Here is a 12,777-nt window from a genome sequence, read left to right as displayed (position 1 = left end):
CTCAGCTTGTTTCAGTAGGGCCTGGTGCAGTTTCATTGCTTTGGCTGGCAGGTCATCAGTCCAGGAGAGGGCTACTCCTGCAGACAGGCCCTTTTGTGGGACATGCTACTGACCAGCATGAATGAATCATGACGGTGGCTGCAGCAGCAACACTACTAGCTACGGTGCAGAAATACTGTTGTTCAGAGACAGATGCTTGGCGTTTCCAGCTAGGGATTTTGGAAATACTTGCAACACCTTGCATCATGGGCTCCTCATTCCTCAGCTTTAGTCCAAATTGCATCCAGGGACGGACTGGGATAATACAACTGACCCAGAGATACTCCACCGCTTTAAAATGAATTTGGCATTTTAGATATAATTTTTTATTTAAAACTCAATGTCTGAATGAATTATTCTGTGTCCCTTCATGTAAGGATCCTGGGGTAAAACAGAAGGCATCATGCTGCCTTCAAATGCTCCTTGTAAGCTCCTACTTTCAGAGATACTTTGTGGTACTGTGGGAATGAGAGAATGTTTTATTAATGTTTATTAGCCAAGTTGCTGTATATGTGTGACCTCTAAAAGTTAAACAAAGACTGAAAATAGAAACATTTAACAGTCAAGCAATTACATAATCACTTTAAGGTCAATTGTTGACATGGCTTCCTCTTTGCTCTCTGCCCCGAAATGTCACATCTCAGCAATTCAGATATCAAAGAAAAGGCCGACTTTCCCATTATTATATCCCATCATTATGTTTCCCAATCATATTTACTGCTTTGTTGGGTCGTTCGCTCACCATGTAATTATGATATTTCCAGCCGCACTTGAAGGAAGCACAATAGCTAGAATACAAATTGGCAACATTATGCTGCTGCACGTCGAAGTTAGCATAACTGGTACTTATTGCCCTGACGTCTAAGTGCTACCAAATGAATGAATCAATTTGTGGCATTTGGTTGCATCTGCCTCCAGGGACTTCATCTGTTTTCAGTTGTTCAGCCCCACCTTTGCGGTTTGTGGTCTGCTGCTTTTCCATGTTGATTTGTTACTCTGTCATGAGTGTGTCACTGTGGACCGGTGATGCACTTATGACCAACCCTCCCTCTGCCTCTCTGTGGAGCCAGCTTGCCAGGACTAGCCAAACAGTCAGGGATTTTTTAAAAGTACTCCAGATGGCCAGTCCACCTCCGATTGCATCCTAGTCAGGTTATAGAGCGATAAAATTGTGACTTATGATAATGAAATCAACTGAGTTGAGTTTTACAACAATTTATTTTCCATTGTCTGTATAATGATTCCTAATGTATTCAAACACAGCTGGTTAACCTTAACCTTCCGTCATCGTCTCACTGGTTGATGCCACATATAACATATTGAATGTGTCGACCAGTGATTAATTTCCACATGAGCAGCAGTGGTAAATGTATCTGCTAGTTCTCTGTTGATGATGACATGACTTGTAATTGACTGTGATTAATAGTTGCCAGGGAATTGCTAATGTGGCCCCAAGGCAGCGCTCTCAGTCGGTCGTATTACCAAGTGATGATTAAATGTCCTCAGTTCAGCCCCCAGGGAGCCATAAGCAATGACATTGTGTCAGGGGACAGCAGATGAATCTTCCATCTCAGTCCTCCATAAGGAGACACAACAGTTGCGTTTTTTTTTTTTTTGATAGTCTTGGGTCACATTTGATAAGGAGTTGGCTCAGTGCACCTCACTTCATCCTCAAGTCAGCTCGCCTATTTTTGCTACATGAGTTACAGACTCGCTCGCCGACCACTGTCTCACTTATGGGTGTTGTGCGCTAAAGACATTTTAAATCACATCTGTTCAGCTGTCTGTTCAATTAGTTGTAAATACATTTAATGATTTGAATTTTCATCGTAAACTTTCATAGACTATGTTTACATGCATACAAGAAATGCACTAGGGGAGATTTTCATGCAAAAATACACCAGTCTTACCAGCTTAAATCACAAAGAGATTCCCCCTATAGGCCCAAATTAAATGCTGGTGTCAAATATGGTCACTTCCATTCACAGGAGGTGGCGAATTGAAATTTAAGAGTGAAATCCAAAAGTGTCTCTGAGCGCTCCGCCCAGAGAAAGCTGCACTTAATAATGATGGCTGAACCTCTTCACCACCTCCACCCACTAAGAAGAAGACATTTAGGTCAATGGAGTGCAAAGTAAACTGACATCACATTACATGACTTCTCAGTAATGAAGTCTCATAATTCAAACAGTTACCTCTTGCCACCACCGCTTGGTGCAAAACCAATGTGCAAAACTGCCTTGTTAAGCCAATTTTACTCATATTAATAGAGACCAGTCAGAACATGAATGCACCTAATCGCATTTCTTTAAGTTTTGTAATTGGTGACATAGCTCATGTTGTTCTGTCTGGCGCGAAAAGACAATACTCGCACTTTCTAGAATCACTGAAACGGCTTAACTGCACACTTGTCTTATTTGGACTATTGGTAATATTTGCATTATTGTGTGCATATTAATGCAGCCATAGTCAAAAGTTTAATTCCTTTACACAGTGCACTATTAAACTTGTAAGGTTTTAAAACCCTTGTTGGGTTTTCCGCCTGTGTGTTGCAAGAAGAACTTGTCACAGATAAATTACTTTCCATCAAAGTAAACACAATGTTCCTACAGTAACTCACACTGGATTCCCCGTGGTTTCTTGTTATGAGAACATAATTACATTGTGTCTTTATTGTACCTGTTGCTCAGAGTACATTTATAAATCATAAAGTACATACACTGTGCAGTATGGAATAAAATGGATCATGTCCTAAACAGAAGCTGTAATTGAGCCTCATCTGCTGACATCGGGTAAAAATAACAAGCACCTCAAAAAGCTTCAGACTTATTGAAGTGAGTCTGCATACTTTGATGCCAAAAACATCTTATGACGTTATTGATGAAGAAGCCAAGTGTCTTGCCTGTATGTATTTCATTAGGGTAACACATGATAAGAGTTTCTTTTAACTTTGCCCTTTATGCCTTGTTAAGTGTGTATGTGGAAAGTGTACATCCAACCCTTATCCACAGTTAATACTTATACTATAGTTCTTACGCGTTTGGTGACATGTACCGCAAGGGGAAAGCAAGGAAATTACTGATTTCCTAACTGCTGCATGACAGAATTTTAATGTGACATTTCATTATAGCAGGGAGTGCAGCGCTCGGTGCTGTCTCACCATTTTTTCACTGGGAATAGGGAATAAAGTTTTGCTCTGTAATGAGTCTTTCCAAGAGCAAAGGACTCGGCTGAGAGAAAGAAAGACAGTAAGTTGTCCCCTATGATTAATTCAAATGAGATGAAGCATGAAGCCCATAGGAGCGCTGCTTGGGTAATTACAGTAAAGGAGACGGGCGCAAATGTTGTCCTGCCGACAACGCCGCAAAGTCACGAGAACATTTAATGAAGGGAAGGAACGCCTGATTATCTACCGCTGCGCCCGCTTTAGCTCTCGGAGGGACGGTGGCGGAGGAAGAGATAATTTGTGACCTTTGTAACCTTTTGCCTGTTGGCCGCCTCCGCTGTTCGAAGCAGGCCTCGCTAGTTTATCCTGGTACAAACCTTGAAGGTGGGCTATTATTTATGGACATGGTGTGTTTAGGGTTCTGTTTTTGCTTCAGTGTGAAACACCAGGGGGAGGGTTGTCAGGTCTTTGAGTAAGTGCTTCTCTGCTGCGTCTGCTTTATGGGTTGCTTATGTTATTTCCCACTGAGCAGGGTGTTTTATAATGTAAATACACACCATATCTCCTTAATCTTTACTAATTCCTTTCCTCTCATTATTCGAGCCAGTGGTACACAGCATAAATATACACTTGAGTAGCATGGGGACTTCCTCAGTACCTGCAGTGGAAAGGTTTTCTGCGATGCTAAGCTCAGTTCACCTGTTGGGGTTTCAGGCCAAATGCCACTGACTGACAAACATGCATGGTAAGCAGTCTGAAAGCTACAGCGGAGTGCAGCACATCCAGGCAGGCACCCTCGTATCAAATTGGTACTGTAATTTCACATCATATTCTGTGAACTGAGTGAAACAGGCAGTAGTTTGACGCAGTGGAAAGTAAGGGTGTGGCGGTTGAGGCGGTGGATGGATGGATATATTTACCTTCATTTTCATTTTCAGTTTTTCTCATTTAAGCATGACCAACACCAAACCATAACCAAGTTGTTTTAACTGACTAGCCTTTACCAAAGTTTTAGTTGTCTAAACTTAACCCTAATCTGTTTTAGTTTCCTTAACTCTGACCAAAGTTGTTTTAGTTGCCTAACCTTAACCCTTACCATAAGCATAACCTAAGTTGTTTTAGCACAATGATAGCTTATGACACAGTTTACAAAAGATACATTTAAAAGAAGAGTAAAACAATGTCATATAAGATAGTATACAACAAGGATGAAACAATACAAAGGAAATAAAACAGTACATAAGGAAGGAGAATGTTACATGATATTGGATATTGGACCATGGAGAGCGTCCCGCAGGTAAGTAAGTAAGTAACTTAATTTATATAGCACCTTTCGAGAGCAGAGACGTCACAAAGTGCTTCACAGAGGAAATAAAGCATAAACATAGATACAGACATACAACAGACAACAGACAACACAATAAAAACAGACAAAAAACACAATAAAAACAAAAGTAAATAGAAAATTACACAAAGGCAAGTCTAAACAAATGGGTCTTGGGGGCGCGAAAAGAGAAAGCTCTGTTCCCTGCCGACTTTTTATTCACCCTCGGGGTTGAGAGACAGCCAGCATGCTGCGGAGGTGGAGTATAAGGTGTAACGAGTTCTGAGAGGTAGGATGGTGCCAGACCGGTAAGTGCTTTAGAAGTTAGGAAAAGGATCTTAAAGTCTGCTCTTGCCTGTACTGGGAGCCGATGTAGATTGAGGTCCCGGTAAGAATTCTGGCTGCAGCATTTTGGACCAATTGGAGTGGTTTAAGAGCTGAAATTGGGAGGCCGGAGAAGAGAGAATTGCACAAATCAAGCCTTGATGAAACAAATGCGTGAATTAAAGTTACTGAGTCGCCCAGTGATAGAATCGGTTGGATTTTGGTAATGTTTCAGGGATGAAAAGTAAGGAACATTGTATAAGAACACGGCGACCCTGGCTATAGGTCACATCCCCCTTGCATTCATTTTCAGTCAGTCTACCACAGCCACAGAGACAGGGTATGCTTGCTTTGTTTTTATGTTGTTGTTTTTTTCTCAATAACTGTGTTGCAAGCTCCCTGGAGCCGGAGTGCAAACTCTGCTGTGAGCCGCGTGTGCTGTTTATGTCTGACTGCTTGTGAACTCTGGCTGGGGCCTTTAGTCAGACAGATGGAGAACCTTGGGCGTACACTCACCGTGTCATCCTGTCTAAGGGATGAGGTTTCAAGACAGGCCAAGTTTCCTCATACTGGATATTTTTGGCATGAACAATCAAGCGAGTTCAGAGAGGAGTGTTGTGCTGCGATGTGTTTTAGGCGTTGACAGATATTGTCTGTGTGTGTGTGTGTGTATGCACATGCGTGTGTGAATGCTTGTGCATCTGTGTGGGTGTTTACATGCATATAGGTATGTGTATGTACCGGTATGTATGAGAGAATGCATAAACTCTTTTTAGCTTTCATAATTCAGGCAATATTGCACTCTATTTTGCAAGTACCAGGTTCAATTTCCCCATGTTTTCTCAAGCCTGGAGCCGCCAGTGTTCCAATAAACCAAGTAAATAATTAGATCAATGGGGGTATTAATTTTTCTCAGAAATCGACCCTGCGGGCCCAGACTGCAGTATTTTCTTTCTCAGAACAGCGTCGTTATTCTAAAATGCATCACTAACGACCTCATCAATAAACTCCTGTAAAATTGCCAAATCTCGGATCAAAGAATTATGACTTTCTAAATGTCAGCACTAAATATCTGCTCTGTAGGTAAAGATTGAATGTCCTGCTTTAGGTGTTCAAAAAATTGGAATTGTAAAATCTCTTGTGTGTTTGATTTTTTTCCTTATTCCTGTTGAATACAGACACATCTTGAAGAAGTTTTGCACTAAAAGCAGTGGACCTCATGTAAGATACCAGAAAATTTAACTGTTGGCCAGAGAAAAAGTTCTGGGCACTGTGGCATGTATAGCAAATACTGCGGTTTTTGTGTGAATTTTCAGATATCTCAGGACCTTGTGAAAAATATACATGATTTTTTCAGCACGAATAGCTCAAATCGAAACTTGAGACATAAAAGTTTGATTAATTCCCCTCCCCAACCACCCACCACCAACACACACACACACATCCCGTGCATAATTCATGCACCTGTCTTCTCCCTGCTTACAGCCACACCTTTCCAAAGGCAGGAAGTCCACAAGGTTTAAAACTGCAAAGATTTTAGTTCAGCTGCATTTCACACACACACACACACACACACACACACACACACACACACACACACACATATAGAAGTATAGTTTTCCTGTGACTCTAGGATGGTCATGTAAGTGAACAGTGCTGGGAGAAGAAATAAGAAAAATAAGAGCTACAGATGGAATAAGGATGCAAATTACTGAAAGAGGCTCAATGTGCTCAATGTGCGTAAGGTTGATTTCATTTTAAGGCAGCAATTTCCCACACAGCAAGGATTGTGTGGGCATGTGTATGACTAAGTGTCCTGTGAATCAGGAGGTGTGTGAATGAGAGAGCATTTCAATGAGGGAGTGAGTCTCTACTTCACCACGGAAGTGCTGGAGAGTACTCATGTGTCAAAGCAGTGACATAGGAAATGGATGTGTGCTCTGGGAGTGATGCGTATGGTTTAATGGCTAATGGCTCTATACACTATGTTATTATCTTAGTGTATTGTATCTGAGTGTAGTGTATTTTCTATTTTTGTCATAATGGATCCTGTATCTATATCACATATAGCAAATTCATACACTGTTCCCTGTTATATATAAAACTATCCTACCACCTCCAGGTGATTTGGTGTCCCGGGCCATGCACCACCTCCAGCCGCTGCACATCAAGAACCCCAGCAACGGGACACCAGTCCACCAGAAGAGCCCCAGCTCGGGGGTGCACTGGGAGCCCGAGGCACTCTACACCCTCTGCTACTTCATGCACTGCCCACAGATGGAGTGGGAGAACCCTAATGTCGAGCCGTCCAAAGTCACCTTACAGACGGAGAGGTGAGTCGAACGTTCCTGACAGACACACTAGAGCATGTTTCAGTGTTCTGAATCGCTCTGGAAGCAGAAATAATCTGACCGGTTGAGAACTTCACAGTTTTTCTGGTTAAGTAACATTAGACTGAAGCCCAGTGAAAAAGGCAACAGATAAGAGAGGAGGAAGCTAATATTATGAAGCCTAGCGCTCTGCTACTAATTTTCACAGCAGCCATTTTGATGAGTCATAGCAGGATAAACACAGGTGTCACTAATTAACATTAATGATGGTTCCATTCCATTTAGGTGTTCCAGTGCCAGGGCCCTGGTATTATGCATGCTGGCTCATTGGAATGGCTGTGGCACACCTAAATGGAATAGAACCATCATTAATGTTATTAGTTACACCTGCTGTGACACACCCTGCTATGACAAACTGCTGCTGTGAAAAGGGTCCATACACCCAAACAAGTTCTCTAGGTTAGCTAGTTAGCCTAGCTGACCTTCCAAGTTCAAACTGGCCATACTGTCCTGTAGCTATCTAGGTAAGCTAGTTAGCTAGCTGCTGACCGTCCAATATCATGAATGCCATGGTCATGGATGAAATCAAAAAAGAGGTCATTGCTATTTTTATTTTTCAATTTATATTTCGGCCAGAGTTCTTGAATTCTTTCTCATTCAAGTTTGCCAGCTAGCTAATTTGCACTCTGATAGCTCTGATATCGCTCTGTGGTTCTTTGGCTCCGCCCATTGAGGTTTAAATCAACCAATGAGATTATTTCTGCCTCCAGAGCAGCTCTGCCTCTGAGAAATGTTTGTATAAGTAAAACTCCAATCTGCCCAAATGTCAGTCATCCAAATTTCTGGCACACTATGCTCATGGTGAAAGCATTACATTCAATGAGAGCATGAATTCTAAATGCGGCCACTCATTCTTGATAAATGTAAGCACGAATATCCTTTCAACAGAATTGGCAGTGTCAGCTTGTGGCACGCCATCACTAGAATAATTCGAACTGTCTAAAGGTTAGTGCAGACCTTCCTACTTACTTTCAAAAAGTTTGCAGACCCGCAAGCAAGCCCGTAAGATGCTGCGTGGGCTGGTCAGTCCTGACACTTCCCTGGGCATTGGGCAGATTGATGGGAAGCAGTGGGACTTCGCTTGGATAGACGGATGGACAGATATTCCAACATCTTTCCTCCACTCTGAAGAGATAAAACGCCATTCTGACAACCCTGGGGAGCAAAAGGAATGTCAGACGGAGTGACATGTCAGCAGGCTCTCCGGTCCCGAGAGAACAAATGCTCTATTTAGCATTCTGCTGAAAGGTTGAAGAAAAGTGGAGAGAGACTGAATAACCGAGTGGGATGAGAGGGAGATAGAATGCGATTAAATGAGATAAAGTTGTCCTTTGGGGTTGTTTCGCGAAGCCTCAGATAAGCCTCTGTGAAGTGAAAAATTAGCGAATGGGGAAAAAAAAAATGTGGAAATGACTTCTGCACCTGAGCACCTGGGCTTTAAATAATATCGACCTGAAGTAGAATTTTTCTTAGGAGGAAAATATAGTCGGTTTATATGTTTTTCTATAAAGGATGTCTGAATTTTCAAGTTTTGAAGAAAGACGAAGTATGTGCAAGCAATAATACTTCATGGTCATAAGTAAAAGAACTACAGTAGGTTGTGGCTCTTTGATACATTCAGTTGTTTGACCCAGATATTTACTCCTAAGGTGGAATTTCTGTGCCGGCTGTCGCTGCAGGCCCGCTGCCTGCATCGATGGATAACAATAGCGGCAGTGTTTTCATTCCAGGCTGGGCCTCGCTCTCTCTCTTAAAACCGAGAATGGTGAATATGTCTCCAGAGCGGCACACATCAGTTTCATCACAAGCTCTGAGAACAGGGAGGAGGTCAGCGGCGTCGCGTTAGTCAGCCGACCGCTAAGCAGCCGGGAAGACCTCGCGGATGTGTTTTTGCCAGGGTTCAAATTCCTGGCAGACTGTAGGTGTAGGGAGAAGGAGAGTCGGTTGCGGCGTGAGCAGCTGATGCCCACAAAATGTAGGCCAGTCAAACAAAGTGTCTCCACGCCGCTGCCTTGATTAAACATGCGCTGCCTACAGGAAATTTACAGACGGACCAGGCGGCTCCATACATAAACACAATGCTCCCAGAAGGATTCTCATAGCGTTTTATAAAACATGGTTCCCACACGGTTCTCTGAAGGATTCATAAAAAGATGAAGTGAGTAAAAGTTGAAAAAAGCCCAGTTTGAACCCTTGATCTTTTATTTTAATGCTTCCTAATTTTCTAACGTGCATCTGAAGGGTTGGAAATAGGCGGTTTTATTATGTTAGCTACTTGGATCTGGTGAGTCACAATAGTCCTTACTAGTCCATAATGAATGTTTCTTTGCAAGTACATTCGTTGGTACAAGGTATCCTGAATGGTTGAGTTCATAAAAGGGGCAGAGTGACGATGACTGAAAAAATCATTATGTGGTTTAATGAGAGCCTCCTCAAAGGGATTTTTTTTAGAAGTGTTTCATATCTACCTCTGCATTGCTTTAAAGAGATGGGTCGTGCACTGCAAAAAGCTCATATCAGCCTCCGTTTGTCGTTAGTTCACTGAGTAGAGCTAAGGATCATTTTTTAAGAGAGGATAATCATAATCAACGAGTTTATTGAAGGCACTCTGTCACTGGACTGACTTATAAGAATTAATTAGACCTTGACAAGAATGTGAAAAAATCGATGAAACCGTTTTCATCAGTCGTTTTTTCTTTCTGGCACCTAGAATATCCTTTACTGTTTATTGTTGCAAAAAAGAGAATAAGGTGTCTGATGAGGTCGTTAAGTTACCAGCTTCAGTGACGAAATGTGCCTCAGGCTTTCTAAAATTAACACATTTATAATCTACTAGGCTATATTTGCAAGATATTTGTTAGATAGTTATTTCAGGTAGGATTTTAGATTGGTAAAGCAGACTAATATGAAAAGGAGGCTGAGTTTGTCACTGTCCCACACGACCTGCTCAAGGTAAGGAATATATTATGAAACGGATAGTTCCAGTCCTCAGTTCTGATTGGCTGAGTCACGCTTGAGGCAGGTTTGAAGCCGCTGTAAAATACCCAATAATAACACACCTGTGAGCGCCTAACAATGAGTTTGAATATTAAGGCCCACACACCTGTGCCTGCATAACAATTTAAAAATGAATGGTACAACATTATAATATATAAACACATACCTGTGACCGCAAAACAGCTACAGTATATATGGATTCTCTGATTGAAAATAATGGACCAATTGGAGTGGTTAATAATAATAACTCATACTTTTGAAGTATATGTGCAATGTATGATTTTTTTCCCTATTTGACAGCTGCACAGGGACAAAAGGGTTCTTGGTTCTTCTTGGTTCTTCTTGATATGCGGTCAAGTCTCAGTACACAAAGAAAATATTTGTGGATACCATGCCTTTTATGCATTTTTGTGCATAAAAGGCTCCAGGAAACATGCGCGGGCTTCAGCCTGGAGCCTCTGAAAAAGGCTTTTGTTTCCTTCCTGGACATATCGGAGTGATGTGCTGTTACAGTTGAATGGAGACAATTGAAGAGGATGAGAGCACTATTGCGCTTTTGTTCTCTCTTGGTTCATTAAATGGGTGTCTATCATTGTGATGTGAAGTTAATGTGACTGAATGGATAACTGGCATACGTTATCTGACAGATGCCAAAAAATTGCAGGGAAGACCAAGCAAATAACAAGCGGGATTTCTCAGAGGCGTTTTCCATGATAAAATAGTTGTCTTCCGTTTATCTTAAATAGCCGGCTTACATTTATCCCAGAGTTCTGGCAATTAAAAGTGTCAGTCTGCCCCTGTGGAGCGTGATGCCGATTGCTGGGAGATGTGGGTCTTAGCGAGGCTTTATAGCTCCGCTCTCTGAGGATGGAGTAAGCCACTGCACAGCGCTGCACAGTGGGACTGTAGCACCAAATCATAATATGGTTTCAGGGAGGTTGAGGTTGAACAAGCACAGATGCTGCATAGACCCACAGCGCCTGGCTAGGTGTGCAGCATCAACTGTTGCTGTAGGTGAACTTACTACAGTCCTGGAATAATCGGGATAAACACATCATTAACCCAAAGTATTGTCAAGACAAATAGATACATTCTGGTATAGTGCTAAGCTCCAGAAGGTTAGCTGTCTTTCAGTATCATAACCATAGAGATAGTAGCCTGTTTGCCAAACTAGCAAACGTAATAAATTCCACACCTGTTATGCAAAACTGCTTTGCTCAATCTAATTGTATCTGCAGTAAAGAGGTACTGTATCCCATAAGATGCATCATTTCAATCGGTGATTGGATTGGTGATTTGCCGATCATACTGTTAAACTGTTAGTCAAAGATTGACTACTTTCATCAGCATCGGCACTGCAAACTGAGATCTGAGAGCAACTGAGAGCAATGCTGCACATAATTTGGGGAGTGCAGTAGTTAATCAGATCAGGTTATATGAAAATTCACAACTATGTTCGATGCTCGCAGTAATTCAACTGTGACTTACTTTTATCTTAATTAGATACTACTCAATAAACCAAAGAAAACAGTATATACAATATATAACCAATTCTCAAGTACTGCGAATCAGTTTGATAGTGCACTGGTATAAAGGGGTTAAGTGTCTGCTGACTGACTGATCAACTGACTGACCTGAATTTGCCTCCTGATGCCCACATCATGTGCTGTGTGAGGAGGAGAAATGGGGGAGAGAAACCCTACAGAGTGTGTGTGTGTGTGTGTGTGTGTGTGTGTGTGTGTGTGTGAGTGAGAAAGAGAGAGAATGAGAGAAAGAGAGAGAAAGAGATTAGGTGATTCACAGGATGTGTGATTAGAGATGATACAGGCACACTACCCCCGGAAATAAATGATGAAATATGAACATGTCAACCAGGGTAGACCCATTACTGGTTTTGATTAAAGAAGGTAATAACAGTATTTAGGGGGTTCATTTGCAGCATCTAGATCTCTTTCTTTCTGCTCAAGACTAGCTGAATCATAGATTATGAATATTGATTTGATGGAAATTGCCTTTTCAGTTATCCATAAGGGCATCTTTAATTAGAAAGTTTGTGGCTATCAATATTGGGCTTGAGTTTTTATGAAGTGATTTTATTTGAAGGATGAATAGAGCACCCTGAGAATTATGAAATCCAGCAACGTGTTTTAAAGGATTATGTGATATTATCAGTTTGAAAAATTGATAGCGACATAAAAAAGTCACACTATTCATGTTGTATTTATATAACCCATATGTTCTCTACACACATGTCATCTACATTTGTAAATGGAATTGATATTTTTCTCCATATTCTCTTATTTGGTCTTTTGATATATATTTCACATATCTTCATTTTATATATATATATATTTTATGTTCATACTGCATAATTTCATATTTTTTTGCATATTTTCATATCATACATACTCTTCATTCATTTATTTCTTTGTCTCAGTATGCTGGTATTTTGCACACCTAGCATACATGCTGTAATTAATATATTTTCATACTTTTTATCCATATATTTCTACTTAATACATTCCAGTGTTGTGTCG

General features: G+C 41.2%; 1 protein-coding gene across 2 annotated transcripts in view; it reads left to right on the top strand.

Annotated features, from left to right (window-relative positions):
• Nucleotides 1-12,777, top strand: part of LOC139928169 (ankyrin repeat- and BTB/POZ domain-containing protein 3-A) — a 121,664-nt gene that overhangs the window by 91,599 nt on the left and 17,288 nt on the right. For both annotated transcript variants that reach the window (XM_071920599.2, XM_071920600.2), the window contains exon 3: nucleotides 6,976-7,186. In XM_071920599.2, the coding sequence (XP_071776700.1) occupies nucleotides 6,976-7,186 (211 nt within the window). The remainder of the gene's footprint in view (nucleotides 1-6,975; nucleotides 7,187-12,777) is intronic.

The sequence above is a fragment of the Centroberyx gerrardi genome, chromosome 24, assembly GCF_048128805.1.
Source record: "Centroberyx gerrardi isolate f3 chromosome 24, fCenGer3.hap1.cur.20231027, whole genome shotgun sequence".
In the NCBI taxonomy this organism is placed as follows: domain Eukaryota; kingdom Metazoa; phylum Chordata; class Actinopteri; order Beryciformes; family Berycidae; genus Centroberyx; species Centroberyx gerrardi.
This window is presented reverse-complemented; position numbering and strand designations above follow the sequence as displayed.